Source organism: Panthera pardus, unplaced genomic scaffold (genome assembly GCF_024362965.1).
Source record: "Panthera pardus isolate Hobbes unplaced genomic scaffold, ASM2436296v1 HiC_scaffold_1, whole genome shotgun sequence".
NCBI lineage: Eukaryota > Metazoa > Chordata > Mammalia > Carnivora > Felidae > Panthera > Panthera pardus.
The window spans coordinates 49,533,851-49,552,268 of NW_026526654.1; the positions used below are offsets into that span (position 1 = coordinate 49,533,851).

The 18,418-nt window shown below is 34.9% G+C and overlaps 1 protein-coding gene across 11 annotated transcripts in view; it reads left to right on the forward strand.

Annotated features, from left to right (window-relative positions):
- Nucleotides 1–18,418, forward strand: part of PCDH9 (protocadherin 9) — a 919,043-nt gene that overhangs the window by 674,286 nt on the left and 226,339 nt on the right. The window contains exon 5 of one of the 11 annotated variants that reach the window (XM_019415586.2): nucleotides 11,872–11,891. The exons of the other annotated variants lie outside the window; for them this stretch is intronic. Coding sequence (XP_019271131.1) covers nucleotides 11,872–11,876 — 5 coding nt within the window. The 3' untranslated portion in view covers nucleotides 11,877–11,891. Of the gene's footprint in view, nucleotides 1–11,871; nucleotides 11,892–18,418 lie in introns of those variants that run through there. 11 annotated transcript variants of the gene reach the window in all.

The following is an 18,418-nucleotide window of genomic DNA, read 5'->3' on the forward strand; positions in this document are numbered from 1 at the left end:
TAAAATCTTTCATGATAGAGGTGCCTGGGTGGCTCAGTTGGTTAAGTGTCTGACTTCGGATCAGGTCATAATTTCGCAGTTCATGGGTTCAAACCCTGCATCGGGCTCAGTGCTGACAGCTCAGAGCCTGGAGCCTGCTTCAGATTCTGTCTCCCTCTATCTGTGCTCTTCTCCTACTCATGCTCTGTCCGTCTCTCAAAAATAAATAAACACTAAACAAATTAAAAAATCTTTCATGATAAAGTAGCCTTTGGACCAATGTTTCCAATATAATATGTTCCTTTTAAAACTAGTTTAGTATACACATTTGTACACTCACCCACACAAAGTTACCTGTATGTTTGTATTGATTTTTCACTGGTTTATAAAAATGTATTTAATTCCATAATCACATATTTGGGCAAGTTTAAAAATACTAGGTTTAAAAAATTCAGCAGAATTCTATGATGGAACATTTTGAAGATCTTCTAATACATTACTCTTCACTGAACCTTTTCCAGAGAGAATTGTGATATATAAACATATTTGACTACCTGTCCTCTATTCTAAAATCAATTAATCAGTTCTCATAGAACCAGTATTCTGTGTAAAACATTTTAGGAAATGATGAGAATTATTACTGATGTATAAATGGTTAGTTTGTGTATTTATTAAAATCAAATATAAAGAATCTCTAATTTTGCTGAGCTAACATTTTTTAAATCCAACTGTATTATGAATAATAATCCTATAGAGTCGGAGCACCCGGATGGCTTAGTCAGTTAAGTGTCCGACTTCAGCTCAGGTCATGATCTCACAGCTCCTGATTTCAAGCTTCCAATTATGGAAGAAAGTATGGGAGTGAAAGGCACAGCGTAGGGAATATAGTCAATGATATTGTAATACTGATGGTATAGTGATAGATACAGTTGTGGTGAAAAGAGCATAATGTATAGAGAAGTTGAATCACTATGTTGTATACCTGAAACTAATGTAATATTGTGTGTCAACTACACTGAAATAAAAAATATATCATACAAAATAAAGTGGATATCACTATAGTTATTATGATCACAATAATAAATTATAGGAAATTACTAAAATTTAAAAAAAAATAAAACTAGCATTTATAATTTTCTATTTAAAGAATAGATCTTAAAAAAAATAATGTTTTGAATTATAAAGTTCTAATGTTGAGAAGTTAAAATATCTATTTAAAAGGCATTACTGTTATGTTTTAGTATACCACATCTCATTACACAATAAAAAAGGTAGTTATTTTCCTCAACATTAAGACAGTGGAAAAACAGGCACTAAAACACACACACACACACACACACACACACACACACACACACACACACACACCATAAAGCTTTTTACAAGTTATAGTGTCTGTAAGGTCATTATTTTTTAATGAAATATTATTTAAATAGTTACATGAATTAATTTATATATTAACATATCCCTTTGACTCTTTAGAATATTTAAAAATGTGCATTCTGTGTTGCATTCTTAAGTATATCTTGCTCTATTTGGAAGAGAAAACAGGAATGTCACTTTTTAAAATAACACCTCTAGGAAAATTTCCTTCCACAGGTTGCTAAAGATAAACAACAATAGGGTAGTTCTTTGTTATCCTTCTGTAAAATTAGGGGGAAAATGTGCAAGGGCACCTTTATCTTTAAGAGGATTAGGGAAAAGATCACAACCCAAACAAATATATGTGGGATATGGGAAGGTTTTCGCCAATACTGGAAGTAATGCAGAATGCAATCACCCTAATGCCGGTAAGAAAATCTATTTTATGGTTCAGCGGAAGACAGTGGCAGTGGTTACTAGGAAGTTAATCTAATTAACCTACGCTCCCAAACAATAGCCTTGTGTACTCTGTTGATTTGAACATTCACTTATCAAATGAGGAATGTAAAAATATTTTTTTTCTTTTTCAATAATAATGCCCCCATATTAAGAATAAATGCCCCTATGACACTCTTGGCTCTGCAAAGTCCCACAAAGAGTATACAGGCCACAGCTTGACTTAAGTGGTCGATAAAATAAAATAGTTTTGAGCAATTGCTGCTTACATGGCAAATGGTACCAGATTAATTTAAAAGTTATCAATTGAATTTCATTTCTATGAAGTCGGTGCTGTGAGTAACTGGGTTGAAGGCTGAAGTAGTTATAGGATAATGGACCTATATAATTTGTCAAGTTACAAAAGTCCAATTTTATCAAATTCCATCATCGAATTAAAACAAGTTTGATTTTTATTACATTTCTTGAAATCTTTTATTAACTAATTTGGTATGTTTTATCTTATGTCTGTTTAACCCAGAGAATGAAAACCTAGGGATAGGTTAATCGATATCAGAATGTTCTGTTCTGGTTCACCAAGGGAAAAACAAATCTTGAGGTTTTTCAATGAAAATGACTACTGTTCTCTTTGTTGTGATTCTAAGTGACAATAAAACAAACATAATTAGGATAAACATACAAATCAAGTAAAGGAAATTAAATATACTTTATGTTTTTCTTGTTTAATGTATTTATATAATCTCAGGATAACAAATGGTGTGTCCCAATTCTGTCTCATTCCTTATGTAGCACATAGAGGGTAGTTTGGGTCTAGACGATTTCTGATTAAAGACAAAATTCTTATAGCAGGGCACCAGTGTGTTACATTTCTATATTTTATTTGTATTATTTGTTTATATAACACATGCTGTTTAAAAGAAAAAAATAGAACTGTCTTTTTTAAATGTGTAATTCAATTGACTTTTCTCTTTTTTCTTTAACTACTTTACAGTGCACTTAATGGGTTTGTGAGACAAATATTCATTTCTCAAACTGAGAGGAATTACACTACCTGACCAGATTACATATACATATTTGAGGTGTAAATTAGATATACTGCTGATTATTTTTATTCTACTTACTAGTGATAGGAAAGAATAATGTGTCAGGGATTTTCACAGTTTAATGTGCAATTGATTTAAATTATTTAATTCTCTTCCTCAAGAACACCATTGTGTTAATGAGTATGTAAAGAGAATAAAAAGGAAAAAATAAGTTATTAAAAAGTAAAGATATTCTGGTCAACACTTAATTACAATAATCCTTATATATGTTTCTTCTACGTTGAAGGTACATTTTATGACCATATAACTCTCTACACACATATATTAATTTGAAAATTATAAATATTGTGAATTTCTCTATAATGATGACTTGTGTAACTCACCATTTTTATTAGTAAGAGTTCTCCAGAGAAACAACCAATATGATAAATATATAAAAATTTAAATGTAAAATACATACATACAAAAGAGATCTATTTTTAAGAAATTAGCTCCCATGTTTGTGCAGGCTGGCAAGTCCAAAATTCATAGGGAAGGATGACAGGCTGGAAACAGGCAGGAGTCAATGTTGTAGCCTTGAAGCAGAATTTTTTCTTGCCCAGGAAATGCCAATTTTTTTTTTTCTCTTAAGTCCCTCAACTAGTTGAACGAAGCTCATTCATATTATCTAGAGTAACCTTCCTATATTCGGTTGATTATAGATGTTAACCACATCTATAAAACACCTTCAGAACAACAACAAGATTATAATTTGATTGTATAACTGTGTCCTATAGCTTAGCCTAGTTGATACATAAAACTAACCCTATACCTTTCACTGGTAAAATCTGATGGTCAAATTTAATTTAGTTTTATAGCCTGGTACCATTAATGGAAATAGTCTGATACTTCACATAGACCTTAATAAAGCAGGTATAAATGATATAGTGTATGGTGATGATTACTAGTCTAAACCTACCCAAAACTTTCACATCACTTCATTTAAAGCCTTCTCATCTACTACTAGCTATAGGAGATTTCTCAGTACTTCTCCTAAGTTCACTTTACCTATATGTCAAGCCTTTAAAATGTAAACAAACACTGCAGAACTAAAAACTGTAAGGGTATATATAATTCAAGTCCGTTAACTGACACATAAGGAAAATGGCAGTGAATGTCTTGATTCTATGGTTCAAGTAGATGCATGAGCACATTTTTCTAGTTCTTTCTGTGTTTTGCCTATAATTGAGTATAATGTGACCATATTTAGAAATAGTTTCTTTGCTGATGTAATTGGTTAAGATGAAGTCATACTGGATTAAGGTCCTAAATCCAATGATTAGTGTACCTATAAAAAAAAAAGAGAAAGAGAGAGAGAGAGAGAAAGGAAAAGAAGGGAAGAAAAGAAAAGAAAAGAAAAGAAAAGAAAAGAAAAGAAAAGAAAGAAAAGAGAAGAAAAAAGAAAAAAAGGCAGGGGGAGAGGGTGCGAAACAGGAGAATATCATGCGAAGATAACAGAAACAATCAGGGAAGATGGCCCAATAAAGATGGAAGCAGAAACTGGAGTTAGGTTTCCAGAAGCCAAGGAACACCAGAAACCACCAGAAATTGAAGGAGGCAAGGGAAAATTTTCCTCAGTGCCTTCAGGGGGAGCATACCTATGCGGACACTTTGATTTGGGACTGTAGCTTCAACTGTGAGAAAAAAATTTCTGCTGTTATAAGCCACCTAATTTGTGGTAATTTAGTATGACAGGTCTAAGACATGAATACACTCTCATTGCAATTAACGATTGGATCTTTCTCCATCTTCCTTATATTACTTTAAGAAGGAATGATGAATCTTAAATCTAGCTTGACTTGTGTTAAATCTAAGGCACTCTTGGTACTTTGTAGAGGGAATGCCCCATTTTGGCACTTTTCTTCAGAGTCTTGCATGGTAGAAGTAATGGAATGAATTAGACTGTCATTTACTCTGCCAAGAAGGAAGGGATTCTTCTTGCATGAAAGTGTCTAACATACCATTTGGTTGCATTGAACTGAGTTGAACTGAACTGAATTGAATTCTGTTAAATTTAGTCAAAATGCTTTTCCCATCCAATTTGTTCTTGCCCAGAGAATTAACTGACCTAATCTGTGGTGTGTTGAGTACAATAAGTTACTTCCATGAGCATAAGAAAGAGCGGCCAAAGCTGTCAAAAACATGGTCTTTTGAAGTGTATTGCTCAGTTTAGAGCCACGTGGTAACCAAAGATTCATTAAACTCGTTTAATTAAATAACAACAATAACCCAAATAATTAAGGACAAAGTCATGACCTTTAATGATCCCTTAGCTTATCACTATTACAAAATAAATTTTAATTACCATCAATGGTCTATGTATATCTAAGGTATGACACAGCAGTTATAATCTACCCAAAGGGAGTCCTCAGTTCCTTTTGTACATGAGATACCCGTTTGGAAATGGGTATTAATTACTCATACACAGATATAAATGTGTGTTACATTCTCAAGACATTTTCTGACAACTGTCATAAAATTTTAATTGTATCCTGGGTAGCTTCTAATATAAAATTATCCTTGAGAGCTTTAGGAGAACTTTGAACTTTAGTTGCCATGCAAAGACAGCTTAATAGCTAATTTTCTGATTATGTTCAGGCAGCATAGGTTACATTTAGTTTACATGAATAGAACTGACAGTTTGATATGTGGTTCAGGTCAAATTTAATTTCCTATTAAAATTACTAAATTTACAAAACCAGCACCACAATGGACTGTGTTTATATGAACCTACAATTTGTTTTTCAATAGTTTCTTCATAAATATGTGTGTATAAATAGCCCCCCCACCCCAATTCAGTGTATTGTTCGCTTTTATTTAGAAGGCTATTCAGTAGTCAGTTGTTCATATTCTAAATTGTAAGTCTCCTTTTGGGAATCTCTTAGAAATGAATTTTGGAGAGGCAGCAAGACAAAAAAAGTAGTAAATGTTAAACTTTTAGTGTTTATAGGAAATAACCTAAGGGTGTATATTGATTATATATTACTGTGTAAAATCAAACGAAAACTAACAAAGAAAGCCCTGAAACTGCATGATTTGATGTAATGTCCAGTTGTTTAGCTTGAATTCTCTGGGTCAGCAGCTGGAGCTGGGCTCAGCTGGGTGTTTTTGTTTGTTTGTTTGTTTGTTTGTTTCTGTTTTGTTTTGTTTTTAATATATGGCTGGATTCTGTGAATGTATTTCAGCTGCCAGTCGTATGGTGGATTGGGTAGGAGATGCCTGGTCTAAGATGGCCTCACTCACATCTCTGGTTGTTAGTTTTATGTCGGCTGAGGTGAAAGGACAATTAGGCCACCTGTTTCCCATCATCCCACAGGCTAACATAAGGTTGTTCTCATGGGCAGCTTTGCAGTGTCTTAGTGGTGAAAGTGGCAGTGGGAAAATCCTCCTGAGTCCTAAGCTTAGAACTGGCACAGTTCCATTTATCCCATACTGTGTTACTCAAAGCAAGTCACAAAACCCATCAAGATATAAGACATACATAAATAGACTCAATATATCAATGGGAGAAGCTGCCAACTCACAATGCAAAAAAAAAAAAAAAAAAAAAAAGTGACTGTAGGGTAAGATAGAGAATTGTGATCCCTTTTGTAGCCTATCACAAGATGCTTGTCAAATATGAATGGTTCCACACAAAGATACTAATATGGTTGGTCTAGAAACTACTTCAGTAATATTTATAGAACAGAAACAGCCCATAGTGACACTCAAAGTACCTTTGTTCTCATAAAGTTGGGGTCAGTCATAATTTTGTTAAGTATTAATTTCTCCACCAATGAAATAACAAGTTAGAGTTGATAATTCTAATGTCCCTTCAGTTCTGTAAGTCTTACCGTTTAACTTTAGTCATCTAAGAAAGCATTTCACATTTGTCTTACTACAGATTTTAAAAATAATATCCTTCTTTACATAGAGTAATTTATATTAATTATTTTTAAATATCTTATTCAGTCCAGTCCATTATTTTATACTTATAAATTAATGGATCAATTTACTTTTTATATTTTTTAAATTTATTTTTGAGAGAGAGAGAGAGAGACAGAGAGACAGAGTGTGAGTGGGGGAGGGGCAGAGAGAGAGAGGGAGACACAGAATCCGAAGCAGGCTCCAGACTCTGAGCTGTCCGTACAGAGCCTGACTGGGGAGGGGGGCTCGAACTCACAAACTGTGAGATCATGACCTGAGCCTAAGTCAGTTGCTTAACCTACTGAGCCACCCAGGTGCCCCAATAGATCAATTTAAAAACTGATGTCCTTGTCCATCAAGTTTCAAAACAATAGGTCTTTTTCCCATTGGATATTCTTTCCTGCTTTGTCGAACACTAGTTGACCATATAGTTGTGGGTCCATTTCTGAGTTTTCTATTCTGTTCCATTGATCTATGTGTCTGTTTTTGTACTAGTACCATACTATCTTGATCACTACAGCTTTGTAATATAACTTGAAGTCTGGAATTGTGATGCCCCTAGCTTTGCTTTTCTTTTTCAAGGTTGCTTTGGCTATTTAGAATCTTTTGTGGTTCCATACAAATTTTAGGATTATTTGTTCTAGTTCTGTGAAAAATGCTAGTGGTATTTTATGCAATAGAGATTGCATTAAATGTGTAGATTACTTTGGGTAGTATAGACATTTTAACAATATTTGTTCTTCTAATACATGAGCAAGGAATTTTTTTTTAATTTCTTTGTGTCTTCTTCAATTTCTTTCTTAAGAGTTTTATAGTTTTCAGAATACAGATCTTTTACCTCTTTGGTTAGGTTTATTCCTAGGTATCTTATGATTTTTGGTGCAATTGTAAATGGGATCAATTTCTTGATTTATTTTTCTGCTTCTTCATTATTGGTGTATAGAATGTCACCAATTTCTGTACATTGAGGAAACTGGACAGCAACATGCAAAAGAATGAAACTGGACCACTTTCTTACAGCATACACAAAAATAAATTCAAAATGGATGAAAGGCCTAAATGTGAAAGAAGAAACTATCAAAATCCTGGGGAACACAGGCAACAACCTCTTTGACATTGGCCATAGCAACTTCTTACTAGATATATTTCTGGAGTCAAGGCAAACAAAAGCATCATCAAGATAAAAGGCTTCTGCACAGGAAAGGAAACAATCAACAAAACTATAAGGCAACCTTCCGAATAGAAGAAGATATTTGTAAATGACATATCTGATAGAGAGTTACTATCCAAAATCTATAAAGAACTCCTCAATCTGAACACCCAAAAAACATATAATCCAATTTAAAAATGGGCAGAAGACATGAATAGACATTTTTCCAAAGAAGACTTCTAGGTGGCTAACGGATATGTGAATAGATGCTCAACATCACTCATAATCAGGGAAATGCAAATCAAAACTACAATGAGATATCACCTCATGCCTGTCAGAATGGCTAAAATTAACAACACAGGAAACAAGTGTTGACGAGGATGCAGAGACAGGGGAACCCTCTTACACTATTGGTGGGAATGCAAACTGATGAAGCCACTCTGGAAAACAGTATGGAGGTTCCTCAAAAAGTTAAAAATAGAACTACCCTATGACCCAGCAATTGCATTACTGGGTATTTATGCAAAGGATACAAAAATACTGATTTGAAGGAGTATATGCACCCCAATATTTGTAGCAGCATTATCAACAATAGCCAAATTATGGGAAGAGCCCAAATATCCATCAAATGATGAGTGAATAAGGAAAAGGTGGTTTGCATATACAATGGACTATTACTTGGCAATCAAAAAGAATGAAATCATGCCATTTCCAATAACATGGGGGATCTAGAGTGTATTATGCTAAGCAAAGTAAGTCAGAGAAAGACAAATGCCATATGATTTCACTCATATGTGCATTTTAAGAAATGAAACAGGTAAACATGGGGAAAAAAGAGGAGGCAAACCATAGAACAGACTCTTAACTATTGAGAATGAACTGACGGTTGCTGGAGGGGAGGAAAGGGGGAATGAGTTGAATGGGCAGTGGGTATTAAGGAGGGCACTTGCTGTGATGAGCCCTGCATGTTGTATATAGATGATGAATCACCAAATTCTACTACTGAAGCTAATATTATACTATATGTTCAATAACTGGAATTTAAATTAAAACTTAAGAAAGAAAAACAATGGGATGGTATAGGCTTATAATGGGATCAGTTATATACATATATTATATATGTGCGTCTAAAAATTAGGTTACAAATGCTATGTATGTAAAGTATAATAGTTTCACTTTTTTTAAAGAGAAACTACCAAGCATTGCAACATTAAAAAAAAACAAAATAGGTCTTTTTATTATAAGGCTTTTAGGTTGTCTGGATTATAAACTATTTAAATTTAGAGAACATCTTTCTTTATGCTTCTTGGTTTTAAAATGGTGCTTATTTCAATGTCATATACTTCATATGGAGTGTCTTACAATATAAAAAAGAGTACAAGTTTGTGGTTGAGATATGTCAGAATTTTTATTTCTTTATTTCATTCAACAAGCAGCAGAGACATAAAATATCTGAGAGTGTGGTTCTTAGGAAGAATTTCTAGGAGGTTCTATTTGAACTAAATCTGACTAGTGAGGACAAGATGTCAGACCAGTCTTTAGGGAGTGTGAAGCAAGTAGTAAGACCGAAAAAAGGGAAATATCCCAGTTTGCACAAAGATATCACGTGGTGTTCAAAGTGCAGTGCAAAGCAGAAGAGTGGTAAAGCTGAGTCTGTGCCACGGGGTCTGGGACATCACGTAAAGAGCTTGGGTATTACCCTATATTATCTGGGGGGGGGGTGTCAGAAGGTAAAAAGTAAATTTTCTCAAATTAATAGAAATTTCAAATCATTCCAAGTGAATGATACTGACTTGGGAGTTTTTTTTTGGGGGGGGGGAGAAGAGAATCTGCAAAATCCTGCGATGATCAGAAAATAGAGATCCCATAAAGGAGATAAAGAAGATCATGGACTTTCGGAAGCTAATGTTGAGTGTCGAGAAGAAAGAGCCTATACAATCAATGAACTGAAAAATACCCATTAGCCTTACAGAGGTCAATGATGGCTTTAGTGAAAGTGGTTCCAGTAAACTGTAGTAAGGTGTTGAGTGATGTTAAAGACATGGAAGTGGTGGATGCTCTGAGTGGTTTGCAAGAAAAGGAAGAAAGACTTAAAAAAAATCTTACTCTGGGGGCACCTGGGTGGCTCAGTCAGTTAAGTGTATGACTTCGGCTCGGGTCATGATCCCACAGTTTGTGGGTTCAAGCCCTGCGTCGAGCTCTGTGCTGACAGCTCAGAGCCTGGAGCCTGCTTCCGATTCTGTGTCTCCCTCCCTCTCTGCCCCTCCCCCACTCACACTCTGTCTCTCTCTCAAAAATAAATAACCACTTAAAATAAAAAAAAAATTACTATGAACATATCAGACACAAAAATATTTTAGTATGCCTTTATATATAATAAACAATACATATATAGTTTACTTTAAAGTTTTGCTTCCATTTTATTTAATGGCTTTAGAATCATGTTGAAAATTATACTTCTCCCTGAAGTATAAGCTTTTGTCAAATATTTTGCTGAGATGAACCTTTCACACTCCCTAGAGAGAATCTTACTCCACTCCAAACCTGTAATAGACTTTATCCCATATATGATGGTTAATTTTATATGTCAAGTTATCTATATCACAGTACTCAAATATTTGATCAAACATTATTCTAGATATTATTGTGAAGATATTTTTACATGAGATTAATATTTAAGCCAGCAGACTTTTTAGTAAAGCAGATTATTCACTGTAATTGTGGTGAGCCTTGTCTAATCACTTAAAGGCCTTTATAGAAAAAAGGGGGTCTGGGGCACTTGCGTTGCTCAATCAGTTAAGCATCGGATTTTTTATCTCAGCTCAGGTCTTGATCTCAGGGTCTTGAAGTCAAGCCTCAGGTTGGACTCTGTGCTGTGTGTGAAGCTTACTTAAAAAAAAAATTACATTAAAAAAAAAAGTGGCCTTCCCAGTGAAGAGGGAATTCTGTCAGCAGAGTTCCCTTAGACTCAGATTTGAACTCTTCCCTGGGTCTCCAGCCCACCAACAACATACTCTGCAGATCTTGCACTTGACAGATTCTACAGTTATATAAACCAATTCCTTATACTAAATCTCATTCTCTCTCTCTCTCTCTCTCTCTCTCTCTCTCTCTCTCTCACACACACACACACACACACACACACACACACACACACACACACACACAAACAGACCCTATTAGTTATGTTTCTCTAGAGAACCCTAATGCCCTATAAGAGGTGAATATTGAAGGTCTAGGAAATATAATTTGATAAAAGGTTCCATTCTGGCAAGAATAATTTCTCTGAACTTTCTAATTGTGGACAGTGTTTTCTGAGCATTTGTATAAATGAAAGTATTAAATTATTACCTTCCGGTGATATATGCTTTTTGTAGATGTTTCCCCCACTCCTAATTGCTTTCCATATTCATATTTTAATTGTTATCCTATTACCTTTCATTCTGTCTCTGTGAATAATATGCAGAAACAAAGAGCACAAAGCCCTAATTAATGAAAATATAAGTGAAACATTTGTATTGTCTGAACATCATTAGCACGGAAGACTTTTTAAGAGTATTCTTGTCACTGAATTAGACAACCAAGGTAACTCTAATGAGACGTATAAAAAAATATTTTACCTTCTTTTATTCCTGTATTGCATTTTTGGTTTTCTAGTGGTCTTGTCAAATAGAAAAGCACACTAGTTTTTCCACAGGGAGAATTCACAATGATTTACTTGGAGGGTCTTTTTAGTATTTAATGAAAATTTTACTGGGTAGCTTTTAATAGGAAGTTGTGAAAAAAACGTTCCCCTCACTTTGGTCACTGAATACCCAAAGCCTAGAGGACTTCCTGTTCAGTGACTAAGTTATTCAGTGACCAAATGTGCCCTGGATAAAAGATTTATTTTAATTAGAATAACTGTTTGAATGACTTCTGTGTTAATCTTTACAGAGTAAACACTAAAGACTTTTCAATAGTCTGCAAGGCTCTACATAATCTGGCCGCTGGCTCTCTCCTTGACCTCATCTCCCCACACATCTCCCTTATTTCTCTCAACGTCAGCACGACAGGCTTCCGTTTATTCTGCAGACCTGCAAGGCTAATTCTGCCTGGAATGTTCTTCATCCAGGTATCCTCAAACTCCTTCGCTTCTCTGAGGTTTCCTGTTTAAATGTCACATGCTCAGTGGATCTTTTACGCTACATGAAATGTCAACCGATCCTATCCATCTTACCTCTTTATTATGTATATCGAAAAACTGTCTGCTAATTATATAATTAATTAATTAAATAGTTAATATGGACACCGTAGATAGGTTTTGGGTTCATTCCAGTCCAGATCCTGTATCTCCAAGAGTGATGGCAGTGCTCAGCCCTCTCGGAACATAATGCATCATTAGCTGACTAATGAGCCATGAAGACTCAAGGGTGCTCATAACCAGGGTGCTCACATCACTGTGTGCAATGCAACTAGTGGTTCTCATCTAGGCAGATAATTAGAAATACCTGAGCGCACTCCCAAGACTCCCACGAAACACATGCCAGATAGCTAGATATTATTTCCATCCTTCATCTCCATCGTTTCTAAAGTTGAGGCCTGTTCCTCAGAACAATAGTGTGGAGAGCTAAAGAAGCTAATTCCTTTAGAGCTGCAATTTTAATAAGCTTATGTTGCACCCCCAAAATACTCCAAAAAGATGTGTCAGAGTTTTTAACTACTAACATTCAGCAGCAGAAGCCATGTAGATAATAGGAAGATGAGGCTTCCTTTTGAGTCTTATCTTTCTATCACGGACAGGTGAGGATTGAGTGTGATAACACATGGGAAGATTTTAGAAGGCCATAAAACAAGAGCACAACGAAATTTTTCTAAAAACCAGACAAATAAGTTTATTTTTATGTTGAACGAAATGGTGCTAAATGATTAAACTTATTCCTAGTATTAATTGATATGTTGGTTCAGGGGGCACCTGGGTGGCTCAGTCGGTTAAGCGTCCGACTCCGGCTCAGGTCATGATCTCGCAGTTCGTGAGTTCAAGCCCTGATTTGGGCTCTGTGCTGACAGCTCCCGAGCCTGGAGCCTGCCTCAGATCTGTGTCTCCCTCTCTTTCTCTGCTCCTCCCCGCCCCCACACACACTCTAGCTCTCAAAAATAAATAAACATTAACATATATATATTTTGGTTTAGGTACATCCTTCCTTGCACAAAAGGAAGAAAGGCACTGGGAAAGGCAAGGCAAGGCACAGAAGAAAGGATTGTAGATGAGAGACAGAAGACCTTTGTTGGGGCCTCAGCTACCCCAATCCCTAAGGTTTATGACCTTGAATAAGTCACCTGATAAAATCAAATTGCTTACTATCTATAAAATGCCAATAAGACCTTTCCTAAAACTGTATGGGATAGTGAAGATAATCAAATGAAATAATACTTGAAAAATTACTTTCTAAACTTAATGGGCCATACAGATATGTCTGAGTGGTCTGTGCAGATACATACCCTTGGTTGTTAAGATAACATTTGATAACTGATTACCTCATTTCACTGATATTATTACAAATGTAGTTAGGATTCTTTACAAAAGCACTTTACAGTGGCCATTTTGGAGTTATACTTTGAAATTTCTTCTGGGAACTAGCATCATATTCCTGGAAGGAATTGTTCCTTCATACTTCTGTTCCAACACTGTGATTATGATGAGGCTGCCAATGATGGTGTCACTGATTCTTGGAAAGTTGGAGGGAAGGTACGCAAGCAGTGTCAATCAGAGCCCTTCCTAAACACGGTGTTTAAATTAGAAGAGAATTATCTAGAATCCACTGGTAACCATAAAATCTGCTTTGCAGAGCTTTTCACCTCTTACGTTCTGAATCAATCCAGTTTGGTATGAAATTCTGGCAGATCATAAGTTAAAATGATACTTTAGAAACAAAGTGGCATAAAATTGTATTTGGGATTATCCCAGCTGTTGTTCTTCTCATGTCTGGTTCATTTAGTGGAGGGCTGGGCAGAAAAAGTTGTATGTATAGCTAGGAGCTTGTTATTCTAAGAGTTTCCACAAGAACATCTGTGATAATAGTACAGTGTTTTGGACTTAAAGGGGTTGTAAAAGTATTCAGTGTGTATGTCTGTCTGTGTGTGTGTGTGTGTGTGTGTGTGTGTGTGTGTGTTTGCTTAAAGGGACCATCTTATTCTATGTGTAACTCAGGGCCTAGTGGTGAGATGCTGCACAAGAAACCAGGCATATCAAGAAAATGTTTCCCTCTTGCAAACAATTTTTAATGTCCCCTCTATACAGTTTATTATTTCTACTGTTACTAAATATCGAAGTGGCCATATTCTGGTTTTTCAATATTGCATGTTCTGAAAAATATCATTTAAATATTATTCTGTTACGATCTTTCACCAATCAGAATGCCAAAAAAATTAGTGGATCTCTGGTTTGGTGTCCATTTATACCATGTATACATAAACAAAGAGCTTTGGATCAGAGGACTCAATAGTACTTCTTTATTACAGAGACATTTTATCCTTTGGGGGCCAGGTGTTTTTTATATAATAAATTGAGAAAAACAAAAAGGTGAGCCACTGTCTTATACTAAAATATGCCTGCCAGGTATTAATAACTATAGCTTTTGTCACACTTCACAAGAGCTATTTTTGAATTTGTTACGAATTTCAGAATCTCTGACAAGATTATGCTGCCAATATTCATAAAGGTACTAAAAAGACTGTCAGCCTTGATGTATGCTGCATTCATTAGACAGTTGCAGTGAGTCCAGAGACACAGGTAGAATAACTATTGTAGGAATGGGTGCAACTAAGGCCAATGTAAAGAGAAAGTGTGTATAAGAGACAAAGGAAAGGAAACGTAATAAAATTTTAATGAAGACATCCTTTAAAAGTATCTATTCATCTTTATAAAACAAGAGTTTTCATATTTTCCTGACTTTTCTCCAAAAATTACCCTGACTCTTCTGAATTATATAGTTGTATCTAAATGACATCCTAGAGTTGGGACCAGATGAATTTCCAATTTTGAATTCATCTGGTTCATTCTTTGAGGTTGAAATATCAACATGCATCAATGAAAATAGCATTTCTTACAGCACGAGGAAGGAAAACAAGTGAATCCCAACAACATGTATATTCTGTCATGGTAACCATTCCATGGTGTTATTTTTGGTTATATTTAAATTGGCTAATTGGATGGATTTCCATCCTCCATAAATGTGTGGCCCATACAGAGCTCCAGAAGTCAACCAATTGCACTAAAATTGGGTTTGATTAAATAAAATAAATTTTGGTAGTTTTTGCTTTTTTTTTTGGCTTTCCTTTTTGCAACTTTATATTTGGTTTCATTTTAACCAAAATATGTTGTTAGATTATATAATCAAATTAATAAAGTTGTTGGACAGCCATGCAAAATACTTGTTGACTTCTCTCTAGGCTTATGCCTCTTAAAGCTAACAGCACAATATTGTGGTTAAATAAGTGCATCGTGCAATGAATAAGTAATGACATTTCGTCTATTTGAATTTAGTGACATGAAGAAAAAGTGCTTAAAAGCAGATGTTTTCATCAGTGAGTGTAAGAATGGGAGATTGGGATATAATGCTTTTAAAGTGAAGTAGATTTTAGAAGTATTTTGATTGTTAAATTTGCAAGAGACTGAAAGATAAATGCTTAAACTTTCAATAATTTACTGCTGTTTCTTAATTGTAATACATCGATACTTGCTCTACATGGGAAAATACGTGAAACAGGTTTAGAAGAGTTTTCAGAAAAATTCTTCCTTTTTGGTGTAACTTCAATATGGTATAGTTTACTTGGCTTTATGACCATGTAGTAGTTTTCTCTTTAATTTTATTTTAGAGAGAGAGAGAGAAGCGAGTGGGGGAGAGGGGCAGAGAGAGAGAGAGAATCTTAAGCAGGCTCCATGCTCACTGTGGAGCCTAATGCAGGGCTAGATCTCACAACCCTGGGATCATGACCTTAGCCAAAGCCAAGAGTGGGACACTCAACTGACTGAGCACCCAGGCACCGCTTTATGACGATGTATTTTTTTAAGTTAATGATTTTATTTCTTTTTTAATTTTTTAATGTTTACTTTTGAGAGAGACAGAGAGAGTGTGGGGGAGGGGTAGAGAGAGAGGGAGACACAGATCAGAAGCAGGCTTCAGGCTCTGAGCTGTCAGCACAGAGCCCAGGGTGGGGCTCGAAATCATGAACTGTGAGATTATGAGCTGAAGTTGGATGCTTAACCAACTGAGCCTCCCGGGCATCCCCAAAATCAATGATTTTAAAATAAGACTTTCTACTTCAGTTTTTCTTCTAAGTGAGGCATATGGGGCCCATGACATTAACAGTTAAAACTGGTAAACAAAATGTTATAATCACTGAGGACATTAGAACTATTTTTTTTTAAATCACATGGATCCTTTCAATATAATGTATTCTTCTCAATTTCTTAACCATCTTATAGGATATTGATCAAAAATAGTGTTTACTCATCAAAAGTGAAAGATACATACTTACAGCCTCTTCTAGAAGATAAAATTTTTCCTATTTTTAGCAAATGAAATCCAGAATTACTAAATGATTATGTACTTTATAAACTTAAGCTATATATTCAGTACTGTTTTTTAAGTTTATTTATTTTTGAGAGAAAGAAAAAGAGTACAAGCGGGGGAGGGGTAGAGAGAGAGGGAGACACAGAATCCAAAGCATACTCCAAGCTGTCAGCACAGAGCTCAACGTGAGGCTCGAACTCACAAACTACAAGATCATGACCTGAGCCAAACTGGGACACTCATCCAACTGAGCCACCCAGGCGCCCCTGTGTATTCAGTACTTTTACTGTTATTGTAACATTTCTTCCAGGAAATAAGCCTAGGTACTTTTCATTACTTTCTTTTTTATATTTGCTTGTGCCTTTCATTTCTTTTTCAGTTATTTAACTACTAGAACCTTTCTATAGAACTTAAAACTTAGAGGTCTATGTGGAACTTATAGACTTTTATATAAAACCATTTTAAAAGTATAATATATTTTATTACAGCTCGGAAAATAGTTTATAACTTAATTCAACTTAGTGGCTACCTTATCTTTCATGTTCAATGAAATCATAAAATCATTATGGATATTTCTTTTATTTTCATAGTCTTCACATACTCCTTAAAATATTTTTATTATAAAAATCATAGTTCTTTGAAAAAAAGAGAAAAAGTTAAATGGTACAGAGATGTAAAAAATATAGTTAAAATTTCCATAGCTTCCTGTCTCAGGCTTTAGTCTCGTATATATCTTCAAGATGTATAAATATGTGTAGGTATAAAGGTAAAAGAAATCAAGCTTGCCATGTTGTTGGTAAGTCTTTTTTTTTTTCCTTTGAACAACATATTTCAGAAAACTTTCACATTCTATTTATGCTGCTGACTTCAACCACTAAGTTGACTACGTAACACTAGAAACAACTAACATTTTAGGATCTAGCTAAAACAGGATCTTAGGATCCAAAGAACAATGATCTTCATTTAAAAAAAAAAAACAACAAAAAAAACCTCTTTCTCAAGGTAATTATTATACTCAAAGGCAAAGGGAATTTGATTATTAATTTATGAGTATCTAAGTAGTTTTGTACTTTCTATTTACTTTTATATATTCTCAATATTTGACCTTAAAAAGTATAACCTGTGAGATGTAGAAAGGGGTTCAGTAGTTATTATGAGAAAACAGAAAAGTGAGTTAAAATTTAAAAAAAAGGAATAGATTGATAGTCTGGAGCGTATCCACAATTATCTGGAAACAGCTGGTGCCCTTTCACCATTGCTTCAAGTGGAGGCTCCGGTTTTATGCCTCTCTGCCAGAAATAACATCAGTCCAGAATCCTCGAATGCCAGCAGCACAGAGCTGCCAGGGTGTTGGGTGCATGAGGGTACAAGTGGCCTCCTCAGCCTGTGTGAAGATGTGTCACTAAGACCATGGGTAACCTTTTAACTTTTCCATAGACACTTTGAGGTATGCATATCTTTAAGCTACTACATCTTATCTGTAGTTAAACCATTTTCTAAAAACTAAAATTAGTTCTCATGCTGTCACAGTGTATTACACTCAAAAAAAGCTTTGATAGCCAAACGCTAATAACAGGTAGAAAGAAAAGTGAAAGCCATGGTGAATGGCTACTATGATATGGGGGTGATCAATCAAAGATGAAATGAATCAAATATTTATATATTTGGAACAGAAAAGAACATTACAATTAACTGCTAAGAATGTTGAAAAACATTTAAATTTGTTTCTTCATTTACGACTCATTTTCAGTGTCTTAAATGTTAAAACTCATGAGTCTAATTGTGAAGCTTTTCTAATCCTTATTTGGACAACTGATATGCTGACATATAGGACATGTTTAACCATAGAGATCTCCAACTTATGAAGTAAACACAAATAAAATACCTTAGGTTGGATGAAACAGAGCAATTAGAGATGTATAGACATT